This window comes from Saccopteryx leptura, chromosome 6 (genome assembly GCF_036850995.1).
Source record: "Saccopteryx leptura isolate mSacLep1 chromosome 6, mSacLep1_pri_phased_curated, whole genome shotgun sequence".
NCBI lineage: Eukaryota > Metazoa > Chordata > Mammalia > Chiroptera > Emballonuridae > Saccopteryx > Saccopteryx leptura.
Window position 1 is genome coordinate 29,744,928 of NC_089508.1, and position 17,732 is coordinate 29,762,659.

The 17,732-nt window shown below is 40.5% G+C and overlaps 1 protein-coding gene across 8 annotated transcripts in view; it reads right to left on the reverse strand.

Moving 5' to 3' along the window:
* Positions 1 to 17,732, reverse strand: part of SIPA1L1 (signal induced proliferation associated 1 like 1) — a 372,985-nt gene that overhangs the window by 119,185 nt on the left and 236,068 nt on the right. For all 8 annotated transcript variants that reach the window (XM_066344442.1, XM_066344440.1, XM_066344435.1 and 5 more), the window contains 2 exons: positions 13,336 to 13,466; positions 6,155 to 6,343 (listed from right to left, as the gene is read on the reverse strand). In XM_066344442.1, coding sequence (XP_066200539.1) covers positions 6,155 to 6,343; positions 13,336 to 13,466 — 320 coding nt within the window. The remainder of the gene's footprint in view (positions 1 to 6,154; positions 6,344 to 13,335; positions 13,467 to 17,732) is intronic.

The window sequence follows — 17,732 nt, forward strand, 5'->3', positions numbered from 1 at the left end:
TATACTGACCTTCACAAACAATGTCAAAGAGTCTGAAAAAATTCAGTGTTGGAAGAAAAAATGCTAGTTAGAAAATATATCCTCATTGGAAATTACTAAGAAAAATCAAATTGCTTTAAAAAATGACATATGGATACTGGGTAGGACAGTTATTTTAAAAATCTGACAAATGCTGTCAAAATTATTTTTATATATGTGCATAGATATATTCTAATCTATTTTTATCTGTGGCATACTGTATAGGAAGTATTCTATATACATAATAATCTCCATCTTCTCTAAAACTATGCTGTGCAAAATTTCTCACAAAATAAGAAAGCTTCGTATTAGGTATTAAACTGATAATAAATGCACCCATTTTGATTTGACATTGAGGTGAATTTCAAGGATGTAGAAAAATGCCTTCATTGCAGCACTGTTGGTAATAGGAAAAGACTGGAATCAACCCAAATGCCCACCAATAGGGAAACTGATGAAATAAACTATGGTATAGCAATAGAATAGAATATTATGCAGCAGTCAAGACAGTGGGAAAGCAATCTATGTACTGGCACAGAAAGATTTCCAAAATATTTTACTAAGTAAAAGAGCAAATTTCTATAGCATGCTATTACTTTGTATAAGAAAGTGGGGAAGTAAGATTACATAGGCCTATTTGGTGAGATCTGTATAAAGAAACAAAGAAATCATAAGGAAAATAAAAGTGGTAATTTATGGGGAAGAGAGGACATAGGACAAGATAGAAACGGGAGCCCCTGATGTAAACACAATTAGTTTGATTTTTGGATGATTTGAAGCTAACAGCTAGTTAAGTCCTATAGGAAAGAAAATTAGTTTAACTTTATATTTTAAATTTAAAACACAATCCACAACTTAAAATTAAGGAGATTGAAATATCTACAATCAGTTATTCTGTCTTTTTGGATTGTAAACCAAAGAACCCTTCCTGCATGTCTTAGCCATGTGGAGCTCCATCCCTCAGTGTCCAGTGCAGCCCTACCACAGCCAAACGACTCCCAAGTGCTATGCTATCCATCATGATAATCATGGGATCTTATCACTAGAAAGGACTTCATCCAGTCATCCAATCCAACCGCAGATGGGGACAGAGCATGGAGGAGCCAGTGCAGAGTCATCTTGACTTCTGAACAGACAAGACAAGGCTACCAATGTCATTGCCCTCTTCCCCTGACTTGACGACTGTCGGGTGCACTTCCTTCCTGATAATGTTTATACAGGTCCATGAGTAGTCTGGAACCAGTTTGGTGACCCTCGGAAGCTTAAACATGCATTAGCTGATATCATAATCTAAGAAAAGATTAAAATTTCAGGAATGGTAATTATTCTGCCAAAACATCATTCACAGAAAATGGGTTTTGGAAAAAAATATTTTTCCTATGGTTCATTCTTTAAATTTAGCTGTCTAAATCAAAGAAGACAGTGGCTGGTCAAACTCGTTTATCTTCAATAAAATAATTCACCAGGACAATGAATAGGCTAAGTCAGCAAAGAGTTTACCCATGTCCTTAATCAAAGGATGAGTGCTATTCATTGTAAAATAAACACTGCTTCTTTCCTTACATCTATTTTTGAGATGCATATTGCAGACCTAATTAGGGACTTTTCCCCTTTAACTTCAATAGCTCAAAGGTTAACTTTTAAAGAATAGAGAATTGAATAAGTGTTTTCATTTCTTTGTACTTTAAATAATAATCTAAAAAAAAAACAGTGGAGATATTCATTTAGGTAAAATCACTACTGTGTACCTAAAACTTGGCATCTCCTAATGAAAACAGGACTACCAATTTCCTTTACTGCAAACTAGCACTTGTACTTTAAATATTTTTAAGCTCTATTCCAATTTTATTTGGGTTTAACAACTTTTACTGAATGTTGGGCACTGAAGCCAGCAGCAGGGAGCCATCCTTCCGGCTCCTCCTCCCTTTCACGAGGAGGGAAGGACAGCGGTTGTGGGGGGTGTTGGTTACAAGTGTGGGCTCTGCAGTTGGAAGGCCTGGATTTGAGACCTTCCTCCACCAGATTCTACTTGTGATCTAGGGGGTCTTTCAGCCTCTCTGTGCCTCACTCAGTGCTCCTGTCTGTAAAACAAGGACAACAGGAGCACCTACATCAAAGGCTGCTGAGAATTCATTAAAATAATCCATGAAGGTTGTACACATAGTATCTGCCTTAGTCACTACTCAATAAGAAATAGTCTATTTTTACTAATCTCTTACAAGTGCCTCACACTCCTGATCGGCTAGACTGCTTGTCGCCCTTTTGTCTCTCTAAGCTTCGTTCTTATCATTCTGAGAAGCACTGTGGTGCTTCTTCTCTGGCCTGACAAATATGTCTTTCCCTCCAAGGCCCATCTCCTCCTGACCCACCTGACCAATCATGACCTCATCCCACTGGTTTGCACCTTCTTGGCTCTTCATTTGCAATTCTTTTACTATATTCATTACATTAACCCTAACTTCCATTACAGTAATTTATGACCTTGTCTCCTCCATGGGTAAGGACTATGTTTTACCAGCCTATTTATTCTCTACAGTATTTAACAATCCTCAAAGAACGGTTACTCAATAAACCTTTATTAGTTTGAAACAGTGACACTTATTTTGGAAAGCCTAGTCCATTCGACTACCTATAGTAGCAGCTCTCCCACAGGATACTTGTAAAGATCAAATGAGATAATGCCTGTAAAAGGCGACTAATGAGTTAGCATTTTATCATTGTCGATTGCAGCTACTATTTCTTCAATATTCACCATGTGCCCAGCATTGTACTAAGTGCTTTACACGTGTGAACTTGAAACAGGACCTAGCATGACAACCTTACATGCCCCTCACACTGAATACATGAGCTAAAAGTGTTTTTTAAATGACTGATGAAGAAAAATGGCAAATTTGAACGTAACCAAATTGGCCATATTATTAAAAAGTTGGCTTGAATCGAGAATGAATGAAATTCCTGATATGTCACAGTGCAGTTTTGATGCTTTATAAAAAAGTGTATGGAATTGCAAATCTTAAAAACAAAAGGTAGTATTATGCAAATTTATATTCAGTGTTCAAGATTACTAAAGAAAAATGTTCTGAGAACTTCTCCAAGTCTCTCCTCTCAACTATAAAACAGGCCAATAACAGGAACCTACGACACAGTGTACTCTGTGGGTGAAGTCCGATGCCGGTGAAGGGCTTAGAACATTAGAACAGGATAACAACTCTTAGCATATCTAGAGGTGCTCTCAATTATCTAATAAGGGAAGATCTAGGATCATGATGGATAAACTAAGTCCAGACTGGAACCAAATTTCCTGAGTCACAACCAGTTCTAAATTCTTGACAGTGTGAAATCATCGACGAGTCAGTTTCATCTTCTTATTGACCTTTCTAGGATAATGGAAGTGAACATCGATAAACAGTGAAGGGCCCAGAAAGTTTTCAGAAAGGAGACTGTGAAAGTTTATGTCACAGTCATATATTCATTTCCTAAAATTTCAGGAATGAAAATGTCAAACTTCAGATCCCATATACGTGTCAGAGTCTAGTCAAATAAAAACTGATTTTTAAAATATTTTTGTGAAAGGCTTTCTTTCATAATTTATGGATAAAATTTTCATTTGTTCTTAAGTTCACTTGTTTTTAAAAATGGTAAATTGAGAAAATAAGGCACCAAAGATCAGAAAGGCAGAATGTCACAATATAGCAAGCAAACAGTGTTTTCTTTTTCCAAGCATAATTATGTAAGTCATATAGAGAAGCTATTAAAAGAATCATTTAGCCTGACCAGGCAGTGGCACAGTCGATAGAGCGTCAGATTGAGATGCAGAGGACACAGGTTTGAAACCCCAAAGTCACCGGCTTGAGCATGGGTTCGCTGGCTTGAGTGTGAGATGATAGACATGACCATGACCCCATGGTCGTTGGCTTGAGCTCAAAGGTCGTTGGCTTGAGCTCAAAGATCGCTGGCTTGTAAGGGGTCTCTCACTCTGCTGTAGCCCCCTACCCCCTGCTGCTGGACAAGGCACTTATGAGAAAGCAATCAATGAACAACTAAGGTGCTGCAACAAAGAATTGATGCTTCATCTCTCTCCCTTCCTGTCTATCTGTCCCTGTCTCTCTCTGTCACAAAAAAAATCATTTAAGTAAACGTTAAAAGGAGATTTAGAATCACCTTTTAGCGAGTCCAGTTTCTGAGTATCATACTGTGAATCTCTTCAAATATAAGGATGTACAAAGCATGAAATTTTAAAAAATGATGACACATATGAACCCAAAAGTGCTTTGCAATGATTCAAATGCATAAGCTATTGCATTTATAAGCATTTCTGTTTTAAAATCTGTATTTGCAAAAGCATCAAAATAATCATTCTCAAAATGATACCAAGGCATTAATAAGATTTGGTACCAAAAAAAAAAAAATGACTCCCCAGACTAAATGCCTAAGTTATATGCCTGTTTTTTTTTATCAGTCTAATCCTGGCTTTGAATGCTATGAAGATATAAATGAAAAGACAGGGGCTAAGTGGAGGTGCCTCTTAGTCTAGATGTATTGCTGCTCGTATAAAAGGGCAGGTTTTAAATTCCTAGACTACAATACCTAGTAAAAATTCCAAAATAAAACTGGGGAAACTCACTTAGATTGCCAAATTTTAATTCTGCCAAGAAATGCATTAAAGAAAACAACTAACACATATTATCAATATTTTATGAAAGCAAGTATATTTTAATACCTCCCAGGAATAAAAAGCCCCTAATTTCAGAATAATGGACAGTTAATTTAAATTTAGCTTTAAATTAAACTTATAGTGTTAACCTTCCTGTGTTGATGGGACCAAGGAATGTTCCTCACAGATCAGCCCATCTGTGGTCCAACATTTGCAATTATAAAGAGATGGCATAAAATATACCGCACCCATTTTTTACTTACTATGGGTAAAACAAGGGGAAACTGACAATAACTCCTTTATGTAATTTGTTCTAATGTAGAATTTGGAATATTCAGTATATAATTATACTATCAATGTCTAAATGTTGTCATTCCCCTAAAAATCCATGGTAACTAAAAAGACTAAATCCATCAAGTTGAACTTAATCTTCCTTTTTCTCCTACTCCTTTGTTAGAATCAAGGTTTAAAATCTTTACTGAAAAAACAACCCCTCAAATAGTTAAGTTTATGCATCAGTCGTCTTCTAAAGCATTCAAACTGCTTCATGAATGCTCACAGCCTAACTGAAATCTATATATGGAATAGATGTTATCTGTGCTTTATGAAAGTGAACTGAATAGATAGAACAATGATTAGAAAAGTTATGTCCAACTATTGGTTCATAATATCCTATTGAATGAATTAAAAGAATAAATATACCTTGAAACTGATTTTTTGAACTCCTATTTATTTTAATAAAATTGAAATGTTTAATTATGGAATGACCACCAAAATTTATTCACAAAATGGCATTTGCATCGTGACCAAATGGCCCCCACATTAAGTTTAGAAAATATGGAAGTGAGAAAATTTTATTTTCATTTTGTGAAACTAATTAGATCTCAAATTTTTAAAATTTTGTACTTAGTCTCATCTAAAATACTTTGTAAGTGGTACTAATAGAGTTCAAAATGTTAAGCTTTGATGACAGTGTGCTGTAGCAGCTAACAGTACAGGCTTTGAACTTATTAATTGTGTGAACTTGAATTTACTACTTAATCTCTCTGTGCCTCAGATTCCTTGTCTCTAAAATGGATAATAATAGTACCATTCTCATAGGGCTGGAAGATTAAAGGGAATAATATATTTAAGGCACTTAAAGTAGAGCCTGGATAGCTATTATCACTATTGCTATTGCTAGTACTTATTCCTAAAGTCCTTGAAAAATTCACGGCACTTATGGAAGATTACCAAAAGTGTTGAACATAGTTTAAGTATCCTATCTATCAATTCTGGCATAGAAAATTTTATCAGATGAGAGATGTTCAGAGTTCAGAAAGCCAAGAAAAATGAAAATGAGTAATTGCAAAGAGAATATCCTTCACAATAAATGACATCACTTTTCTTTGTCAAAAAAGAAATATTAAGGCCTATACTCTGGAAGCCTAATGGGAAACATTTACAATAGCATTAAGAATGTTCTCGGGAAGCCACACTCACCCCTTGTTCATCAAGTTTCATGAGCTGCTCTGTGACTTTGGGCGTGTTGAAGGCCAGCCGCAGGCACTGGACGTTGAGCTCGGGAATCACGTGCTCCAGCACTTCCTTCAGGGGCAGCCCTCTGGCTGTCGAGTGCTTTGCTGTTGAGGGAACGGCATCCTCCAGGACTGAGCCTCTCAGTGTCATGAGCTGAAGGAGAGAAACGTGTTCTGGTGAGAGAAGTGAATCTAGTGGGTTCCCCTGATCCAGTGAGGATACACTCCAAGACGCCCGCCCAGTGGATGCCTGAAACTGAGGATAGCACTGAACCCTATGTGCACTGTTTTTTTTCCTATGCATAGAGTTTAATTTATAAATTTGGCATAGTAAGAGATAACAGCAATAACTAATAATAAAATAGAATGATTATAACAATAAACTGTAATAAAAGTTATGTGCCCATGGTGTCTCTGGCTCTTTCAAAATATTTTACTGTGCTCACCCTTTTTGTATGATTTGAAATGATAAAATGCATACATGATGAGATAAAGTGAGGTGATGACGTAGGCACTGTGACGTTAACACTGAGCATCTGACGATGTCAGAAGGAGGATCACCTGCTTTGGGTGATCCTGGATCATCGAGCCATGGTGATGTTGACGGCTGGATGTCAGGAGCAGACCATGTTGATGGTTGTAGAAATTTAATATTTTCAGACTGCTGTTGACTGGGGGTAACTAAAACTGTGGGAAGCAAAACTACGGATACGGGGATGGCTACTGAACATCAAATGCACTGAAAGCCTAGACTGTGCTCCTCCTTAGTTATCAGATATTTGGAAATGACTTCTGATTGGTCAAGCCAGTGAGGGAGAAAGGGTGAAGGAAGTCGTATAAGACACTTTGTATATGAAAATTAGGCCAACACTTTCAAGAAGACTAAGGCAAGTCCAAAGGAACTCAGGATCAAGACTTCTGCAGACATTTTACTTAAAGATCAAATAAAATGTTTCCCCTTTTTGAATGATGAAAGGTAAGCAGAGGAAGAATTTTTAAATTTCATAATGTACTGCTGGCAAGCATAAACTATTCATATTCCCAAAGGCTTCGATAAGAGGACAATGATTATATATAGTTTGGCAGCAAAACTGACAGCACTGAAATTACTTTAGGTTTTCCCGTATTTCTTAAAACATCTCCCATTAGGATGAAATATAAACATAAGCAAAGAAATTTCTCTATGTAACAATTGGTTGGAGCAAAGTTAACCAGACATGTAGCGTAAAGTACTCTTAATTTCCAAAAATGTTCACATGGCAAAGTTGTTAATATAATTAAAACACTGTACGCTGATTTATGGAAAACACCAGCACTTGGAACAAACTCCCATCCAGCAGGCAGGCTAAGATGCTGCCCTGCAACATGAGCTATACCGGTGCTAACAGGAGGAGCACCTGCGTGCGGACGGGCTGATGGGCTGATATGCGGACGGATGGGTGGGTGGCTGGGTATGGTGTGCCACTGGGTGAGAGGTAGCAAATAAAAAGTTGCAACTCAGGAAGGATATATTTACTAAGAAAAGGGCAGCAAGTTCAAGTTCTAAAATGGTCCAAAGGCAGAACATGGAGAGTTGTGGTTCCAAGCATAAGAAAAGGCCCTCATGAAAGAGATGGCTAATAAAGGGGCCATGAAATCTAGAAATATTTCTACAAAAAAAATAACAGAATGTCAGAGAGCAGCAGTATGGAGATGAGAAAGAACAGGCTGTAAGCATGAAAGAGGGGTTGCTAGAGCTCAGCCTGACCTACAGAGCGCAGGGGAGGGCGGGTGGTGGGAGGAGCCCCAGGACCGGAGACCCTGATGCCAACTGAGGGGCGTGCACCTCATCTGACTCCAAGCGCAATCTCAGAACTCCTCTGAACTGAGATGATGACAATGACACACGTGTTAAGGAAATTTCTTTTTAAAGGATCTTGGTTCTTTTTTGTCCCCCTTTATTTTTGAGAGGGAGAGGAAAGGATAGAGAGAGAAAGAGAGGCAGAGACACAAACAGAAACATCGATAAGTTCCTGTATGTGCCCTGACCGGAATCAAACCAGCAACCTTTGCCCATCAGGACTATGCTCTAACCAGCCGAGCTATCTGGCCAGGGCATGTTAAAGAAATTAAGCTGGCAAATAACAAACAGCAAGAGGAAGAAACTGTAGGAAGAGAATTTAGTTAGGAGGAAGTTGTAACAGTGTCCAAGTAACAAGCACCGAGGGCAAGATACAGGACTAGCAGGTAAATAGAAACACAAGAAAAATCACCAGGGATGTAAAGTCTGTAATATTTGTTAACTGACTGAGAAGAGAGAGGAGGGGAGGCAAAGTGAATTCACTAACACCTTATTCTTAATACAAGAAAAGGGCACTTGAGATATATGCAGTCAACTCATCTGATTAGCATCTTTTCTTCCATTTATAACATTTTCAAACACTTGTGTAAAAAACATCAATTTTTTTTTTTTTTTTTTTTTTTTTTTTTTACAGAGACAGAGAGAGTCAGAGAGAGGGACAGATAGGGACAGACAGCAGGAAGGGAAAGAGATGAAACGCATCAATCAGTTTTTCATTGCGGCTCCTTAGTTGTTCATTGATTGCTTTCTCATATGTGCCTTGACCGCAGGCCTTCAGCAGACCGAATAACCTCTTGCTCAAGCCAGCGACCTTGGGTCCAAGCTGGTGAGCTTTGCTCAAACCAGATGAGCCCACGCTCAAGCTGGCGACCTTAGAGTTTTGAACCTGGGTCCTTCCACATTCTAGTCCAACGCTCTATCCACTGCACCACCGCCTGGTCAGTCAAAAAAAATCAATTTCTGCCTGACCAGGCAGTGGCACAGTGGATAGAGCGTTGGACTGGGATGCAGAGGACCCAGGTTTGAGACCCCGAGGTCGCCAGCTTGAGTGAGGGGTCACTCGGTCTGAAGGCCTGCGGTCAAGGCACATATGAGAAAGCAATCAATGAACAACTAAGGTCTCGCAACAAAAAACTGATGATTGATGCTTCTCATCTCTCTTCGTTCCCGTCTGTCTGTCCCTGTCTATCCCTCTCTCTGACTCTCTCTCTGTCCCTGTAAAAAAAGAAAAAAAAAGAATTAAATAAAAAACCACATCAATTTCTTATGACTTAATATCTAATATAACAGAAATAGTTTCGCTTTGTTTATTAAAACAAGGAAAACCACTGAACAACTCAGTTATCACACTTCTTGCATGAGATCACATGTGACTGCGGATAGGAAGCTACAAAGGCTGAAGTGTTCTCAGTTGAGAAACCAAGTCCAGAAATGCTAATTATTGCTAATTTGGTGCCACACAGATAGTTGCTCGTCTCAAGAGCGACAAAGCCGATGAAAATTTTAGAGAATGACTAGTTTTTCTACCTGAATCACTAGTATAACTGATATTTCCCTTAATGACTTCCAGGAAGTACAGGATCCTTGTAAGTTCCTGTGCACCAAGGCTTAAAAGTACACTCATGCCCTAAGATTGCATTCATAAACACACTGTCATGCTTACAAATATATGCAAGTTTAAAAAAAAAATGTTATGCAATGATTACTTCTACTGAAATGAGAGAGATCTGTATGTATTTCTCTTATCTTAATGCTAATTACTGAAGCAACTGGAGAGGCACTGTAGTGACCATGTTCTTTTTTCTCAATGTATTTATTAACATTAGAAATTAATAGCATGAGAAGTCCTGAAAAACCGTGAAAACTAAGTCTTATTTTATTAGATATGCCTGTCCCACAAAGTCCAGGAGCTATAGACTAAAACCAACATCCAGAGCATTTCTACGCAAAGGAATTTTGTTAGTTTCTTTCTATGAAGAGCCTCATGAAGATATTACAATGAATCCACATTTAAGGATTTTTTTGTGTGTGTGAGAGACAGAAAGAGACAGAGAGAGGTACAGATAGGGACAGACAGACAGGGAGAGAGATGAGAAGCACCAATTCTTTGTTGCAGCACTTTAGTTGTTCATTGATTGCTGTCTCATATGCACCTTGACTGGAGGGTTATAGCAGAGCGAGTGACCGCCTGCTCAAGCCAGCGACCTTGGGGTTTCAAACCTAGGTCCTTTGCATTCCAGTCCAACGCTCTATCCACTGCACCACCACCTGGTCAGGCTTAAGGATTATTTTTATTGGAAAGAAAAAATTACACAAAAGCTAGTGGCAATTAAATAAATATCAGAGAGAGAGGAGGGAGGGAGGGAGGGAGGGAACTATTTGGAGCATTACACATGTAGTAATACACAACTCAGAGAAAAGTCCCATCCTCACTGGGTTTATAGTCTAGTGGCAGAGACAGATACAAAAAGAAAAACAAAAACTAAGTACAATATGTGAAATAGTGTCAAGTATTCATGAGAAAATAAAGCCTGGAATTAGATATGAAGTGGGGTATGAGGGAGCAGAAACTTTAGATAATTTATGAGGAAAAGGCCAGAGCCCAGTGATTTATGAGTATAGGCCAGAAGGACATGAGCGCCGTAGCCAAGAGTATGCCTGGGGAAGAACACGACACCACAGAGGAACAGGGAGCACCCAGGACCTGAGGCAGAGGCGCCCTGAGGCTGCCCAGGGAGGAGGAGGCCGCTGTGGCTGGAGAAGACTAAAGAGGGGCCGGTGGTCACGAGGTCCCTAGCAGAAGCGCATGGTCTCCCGGCTACCACAGAGACTGGGTTTCACTCAGAGGCAGATGAGAAACCATTACAGGGTTTTAATCAAGAAATAACAAGATCTGGATTCCATTTCAAAAGGATCACTGCTGGACTGCAAGAATGCAGAGTTTTAAGGCCGAAGCAGGAAGAACAGTTCTCAGGGAAAGACAATGTTGGCTTGGTCCTGGCCTAGACCCAGGCAACGGGATGGGAGATGTGGTTAAATTCCAGACATATTTTAAAGAGAAAGTCAACAAATTTTGCTTATATTTTGGGGGGTTAGAGAGAGGAGAAGATATTAGGAGAGGGTAGGTTGGAAGAAAAGAGTTAAGTATGGCTTCAAGATTTCTGGCCTGAACAACTACAATAATAGAGTTGTCATCAGCTAAACTTTAATTTGAACATGAAAACAAGTGGTAATGGTTTTTTGAGCCATGAACAACATTTGACTTGGATGTTTCAATCAAAGGCTACGGAAGTGGCCCCAAGGGACCTAATTCACTCTAATGGGTTAGCAGGAAAAGGACTGAGTACAAGACCAGAGAATTGCAGGGAGGTGCCGGTGGGGCATACCAGACGGAGGTAGCAAGAGATGCAAGAACAGAGGCAGGGAAGGCAAGAGTCGGTGTGCTTCATCCACCACAGTGCAGGGCTCATGTCACCGTAGGACAGGGGCTTGGACAGCGAGGCTGGGACCAGGTGTGGCATGCCCGCGAGGCCGGCTGAAAGGGACAACCCTGGACACCAGCGACAGGCGCTGAGACAGTGCTGATTTAGAAAATGTCGACTTCTGGCATGAAGGATGATAGGACAGTAGCTGGCAAGAAGTGGAATTTCAACGGACTGAAAACATAAAAAAGGAAGATGACAGGGGGCTTAAATCAGAGTGGCCTTGGGAGGAGAAAAATGATGAGCAGGGATTCATCGAAATCTGGTGGGATCTGAGAAGCTAGAAACGACCAACTACCCACATCCAACTTCAGAAACACAGGGTGGCCCTGGCCGGTTGGCTCAGCGGTAGAGCGTCGGCCTAGCGTGTGGAGGACCCGGGTTCGATTCCCGGCCAGGGCACACAGGAGAAGCGCCCATTTGCTTCTCCACCCCTCCGCCGCGCTTTCCTCTCTGTCTCTCTCTTCCCCTCCCGCAGCCAAGGCTCCATTGGAGCAAAAGATGGCCCGGGCGCTGGGGATGGCTCTGTGGCCTCTGCCCCAGGCGCTAGAGTGGCTCTGGTCGCAACATGGCGATGCCCAGGATGGGCAGAGCATCGCCCCCTGGTGGGCAGAGCGTCTCCCCCTGGTGGGCGTGCCGGGTGGATCCCGGTCGGGCGCATGCGGGAGTCTGTCTGACTGTCTCTCCCTGTTTCCAGCTTCAGAAAAATGAAAAAAGGAAAAAAAAAAAAAAAAAGAAACACAGGGTGTTCTCTGTGTTTTTCATGTTCAACAAAAGAATTTACGCTGCTGAACAATTAGCTCCGGCATGGAGAAAAAGTACATTGGGACATGTTAGTTCTTCATTTCACTCTGGCCGTTATATATATAACACATTAAATATTAAACTCATGCCTTTAAAAATCTTATTTTTAATTTCCCCAGAGTTCAAGCTTAGAAACAATGACTAAGTGAGGCCAACCCCTGAAACTCAATGAGGGAAATAAAGCCAAATGCCCTATTTGAACGAGTTTCAAAACTATTATTTTCTAGATAGCCCAAAGGGGTATTAGACATTAATGTATAACAATTCTAAAGTGCTCAGAGGCAATAAATGGATAACTGGCACAACTCTACATGTTTAGGCTGAAAAGAGAACTTTATAATCCTAGATTGGTTTGTGAGTTTTTAAGAAATGCTTTGTTGACTATTTTTTCCTTTTCTTTTTTAACCTGAATTTCATTTAAAAATAAAAACTCATATTCAGTGTAGATTTCCTAAATTGCCCCAAGAGCCTTTTTCATCCACATTAGATAGCCTGTGTTTCTAAGAGTTCATGTTCTAGGCCTCAGAAAATAGATCTAAAAGAGATAATGCTATGAAAGTGGTAGAAGAAAAGTCTTTCCCCCTCTTCTTGGGCCAAGAAATGTCCTAAGCAATAGTTTGGAAGAGGGAGTTAAGTCCTGGGTGACCCTCTTTCTATGTAAGTACCTTAGCACCTCAAGTGGTTGTTCAGGTGTTTTCTGGCTGACCGAGCAGGATAGGCAATATCCCATTTGGGATTGAGGGCTCTAATTTCCTCGGGTCATATTTAATGGACATATCTTTCTCTGAATCAAAACTCCCATTCATTTACTGGATCTATCCAGAGCTAAGTGGAAAGAAAGGATCCAGATCTAGCCATTACGTCCACCCTTATCACCAGCAGAATGAATGAAAGGGGACTTTGTTTCTTCAGAAGACATTTGCAACCGTGCGATATTAAATTTAATTGCTTTGCTATTGCTACTGCTGTACTTTTTTTTCTCACTTCCATTAAGCCTCATCTTTCTCATTTGCAACTTACCTCACTGGTTCTAAATATTATTCGGTAGTTGTAAGGAGATCCATTTTCTTTCATTTCTTCTGGCTTTTCTCTTCGAATGCTCACAGCCACTGGACCAAGATTCTCATCAGCCCCAAAATAGTTCCAGTGTTCTTAGGTAAAATAAGACAAAATTAAAATGTTATGTTCTGCTTGACATTTACAGCACTCAGAAATAACTTTGACTTTTAATAAAATGTAAGCACATTTAACAAATATTGATATTCTTCAATGCATTATAAAAACAAGGACTTGACTCCACAGGTTTAGTTTCAGAGCAGGTAACACTGAAGAGAGGTGGCCTGTTCAGCTGGCATTACTACTCTCCAACTTACTACTGCATGCGCACATATGAGCAAGCGTGCTCGCGCTGGCATGCAAGAGAGAGAGAGAGAGGGAGGGAGGGAGGGAGGGAGGGAGGGAGGGAGGAAGGGAGAGAGATGAAAAGCATCAACTTGTAGTTATAGCACCTTAGTTGTTCATTGATTATCTCTCATATGTGCCTTGACCATGGCCATGGGGGAGGGGGGGGTTGGCAAGCTAGCAATCAGGGACTCACTTCTATGATCCCATGCTCAAGGTGGGGACCCCACACTCAAGCCAGATGAGTTCACGCTCAAGCCGGATAAGCCCGCGCTCAAGCCAGTGACCTCGGAGTTTTGAACCTGGGTCCTCAGTGTCCAGGTCAACGCTCTATCCACTGTTCTACCACCTGGTCAGGCTGTACTACTTATTTTTTTAAATTATTTTCTCCCTATATTCTACTATTTAAATAGGCTACATTGCGTGTTCTTCCTTGCCTAAGGGAAAGTTTGTGTCTATAAAATCAAAACAAAACCCTAAATCTACTGAAAATAGAGTTTGAAGAGAGAGGGGTTTCCCCCAGATTAAAAAGAGACTTCCCTGGATTGGAGCAAGAAGAAAGGTCTGTGAGTCACCGAGCAGCGTCAGCTCTGGGAGCCCAAGTAAGATGGAGCAGGAGCTCAGAGAAAAGAGCTCCGTGCCCTTGGGAGGCAGAGCCCAGGCCCTGAGTCCTGGGCCTCACCAATGGTTGTTTCCATGTAGTGAGCAGAGGAAAGCCTTCCACAAAGCTACTGGACCCAAAGGGCATGTGTGGCCGGGGACAAAGGCCTCTCCTAGGTAACCTGTGTGGCAGGTGATTTACTATAATGTAGGGAAAAACTCTCTTCAAGACTTCAAACCTTATCAGAGCCTAGGGAGTTAAGGGAAGTCTCTTTATGTCTGGTGCTGAGTCTACTTTCCTTCTGACAAGAACCACGGTCAGGATCAAAATTAAATTTGTTTACAGAAAATTTAAAAAAATGATCATTTACCATGCACCTGAGTATGTGTGTGTAAATAAAACTTCCTTTAAAAAATTAAAATTATTTCCTATCCTGGACATGACACAGTGGATAGAGTGTCGAACTGGGCCACTGAGGACCCAGGTTGGAAACCCCAAGGTTGCCAGCTGGAGTGTGGGGTTGCCGCCTTGAGCATGGGGTCATAGACATGACCCCATGGTCACTGACCTGAAGCCCAAGGTTGTTGGCTTAAAGCAAAGAATCACTGGCTTGGCTGGCGCCCCCCCCCTCCGCCCCCCAATCAGAATACATGTAAGAAAGCAATCAATGAACAACTAAAGTGCTGCAACAACGAGTTGATGATGCTTCTTATTGTTCTCCCTTTCTGGCTTCTGTTCCTGTCTGTGGCTCTGTCCCTCTGATTCTCCCTTGCTAAAAGAAAAAGAAAATTATTGATGTATACATGAGATGTTCAGAGATGAGGAAGTCCATAAAACATAGAAATATATGAAAGGCTAGGGTAGATCACTTATTTTTCAAACTTACAAAATACTTTATATTGATCTATTTCATTTAAATGTGATATGACTAAATGACTGAGTTGTGACATGGCATGGTATTCTCACACAAAATGCATAAACGTTTGAAAATATATGTTATGCACATACAAAATATTTAAGTATTTGAAAATCCATGAGAATAATAAGAAATTACAGTAAAAACATCTGTAGTTTTAAAACAGTGCATATGAAAATACTTTGCAAGCACTAAAGAACAACAATAAAAGATATAATCATAAATACTGAGACCTCCATAGGAAGACTATCATAATCCACGGAGATTCAAAAAAGGAAAGCACGTGGGAATACATACAGGCAATAAACACCTCTACATGGACAACTGAGAAACAACCTGCTAAATGTTCACAAAGTTTATGTACAAATGCTCATGTACACCCCCAAAGCACAGCACGTAAGAATCGCACTCAGAGGTGCTTCACTCTTAACTTTGCACATTATTGTAATAAGCTTGGTTATCTGGTCTTCAAGCCCACAGCTTTATTTCAGAGGTATGATAATTCCAGATGTTGACAAAGTCCAGATTGTAGGGCTGATAGAGACTTGCATGCAGACAGCAATGTGATAGAACAACTGACAACAAGGAAGAAAACAGAAAGGGAGGAGACATGTAGTATAAAAAAGCAGACAAGAACTTAAAAGAAATCCAAGACAGCAGTCTGGGGCCATTTACTGAAGGAGCAAGAGCTTTCACACACTTCAGGAACTTCCGAGACTAATTTAGTACTGCAGCACAGAATAACAGCGCAGGGGGTCAAAGATGGGTGTGAAACACATGCATTATAATCTATTCTTGCGTGTCAGGGACTCAACTGAAACCCTACTCTCTAGAAACTCTTCAATACTCCAACAAACCTCAGGAAGGCCAGGTGAGGCTGCTATTCTCTGCCACTGAGGAAATTTACAACTATGTAGATCTGGCCACTGTCAAATTACCTCCAACAACCTCAACTCATTCCCAAGGTAACCCTGGTCAGCTTCCCCTTCTCCAGAGCAGGTGTGTCAAACATTCTCTATCCTCCTTCAAACCCCACCACCACCACCACCTGCTTTCTCTTCAATTTCAACAAATAATAGTGCTGTCTAAACCGCGGAGAAAATAAAGAAGTCACTTCAGAAGCAAATGTTTTCATTTTCCATCATACATACAAACTTACATGGACCCAGACTTCCGCTTCCTTTTCTTTACAATCCAAAACTCAATCTCACTCTAAGTTCTGGCCTCCGTGAAGTCCATCTGCCCAGGGACTCTGCCTTGACCATTCTCTCTTGATCTTCCACTTGTCCCTCTCTACTCACATATTCCCATCATTTCATCAAGCTCAAGACTCATTTCATAGTTATTCAATAAATATAACAACACATCCTCAAGTCCTTTCCTCCCTCAGGATAACTCCTCTTTTTCTTCCATTGGAAAATTCTTCAAAGAGCAGCCTACTTCCTCACCTCAGAATCACTGTAATCTGACTTCCATCTGCACTAACTAATGATAGCCTTTAGGTTAGAAACAATCAGGTGTGTTAGTCCTTACCTTGCTCAAACTCTCCCTTACATATGGCACAGTTGATCATTTCATTTTTTTTTTCTAGAAACACCTTTCCTGGCTTCTGTGACAGCATCCTCTACCGATTTTCCTTCCACCGCTCTGGCTATAACTCAGTTTCCCTTCCTCTTCCCATCCTCAAAATTCCGTCCACTCTCAGAACTTCAACTGCCGTCTGGACGTTGACTCCATGCCTATTCCAGACTGCTCTAAAGCCATCAATTTCTATGTCTGTCTAGTGGAACTCTATCTGTCTGTCCCAAAGGCTTCCACAAAAGTGAACCCATCACCTTCCATCCACCAAACCTAAGATGCTCTCCCTGCAGTCTGATTTCTACCGACTACTACCACATTCACTAGTTTCATGCCAGATCCACTGTTATCCCCTGCAAATGGTAGTTCCTAAATTTCTCTCGAACCTATCTACCTTTTCTCCATTCCACAGCCAGTGACTTCCCTCATCATCACTTGCCTGAATGTAAGTCTTCTCACTGCTTTGCTTTTATCCAGCTCATTTATACAGCTGCCAGATGACCCTGCAAATCTGACCACTATTAAATTTAACATCCTTCCTGGGGGTTTCCCAAGGGTCCTTGCATATTTTTCATGGCTTTATAAAGGCCCTCACAACCTGTCCCCAGCAATCACTGAAGTTTCAATTTAGACCTTTCCATCATTCTTCTGAACTCTGAAGACCACCTATACTGAACTTCTCTCACTCTGCCCTTTCTCACCTAAAGAAATACCTAGAATACTCTTCCCACAACTCTTCTTTATTTGACTAAGTCCTCTAACCCAGTGGTCCCCAATCTTTTTTGGGCCACAGACCGGTTTAATGTCAGAAAATATTTTCACAGACCGGCCTTTTGGGTGGGACGGATAAATGTATCACGTGACAGAGACAAGCGTCAAGAGTGAGTCTTAGATGGATGTAACAGAGGGAATCTGGTCATT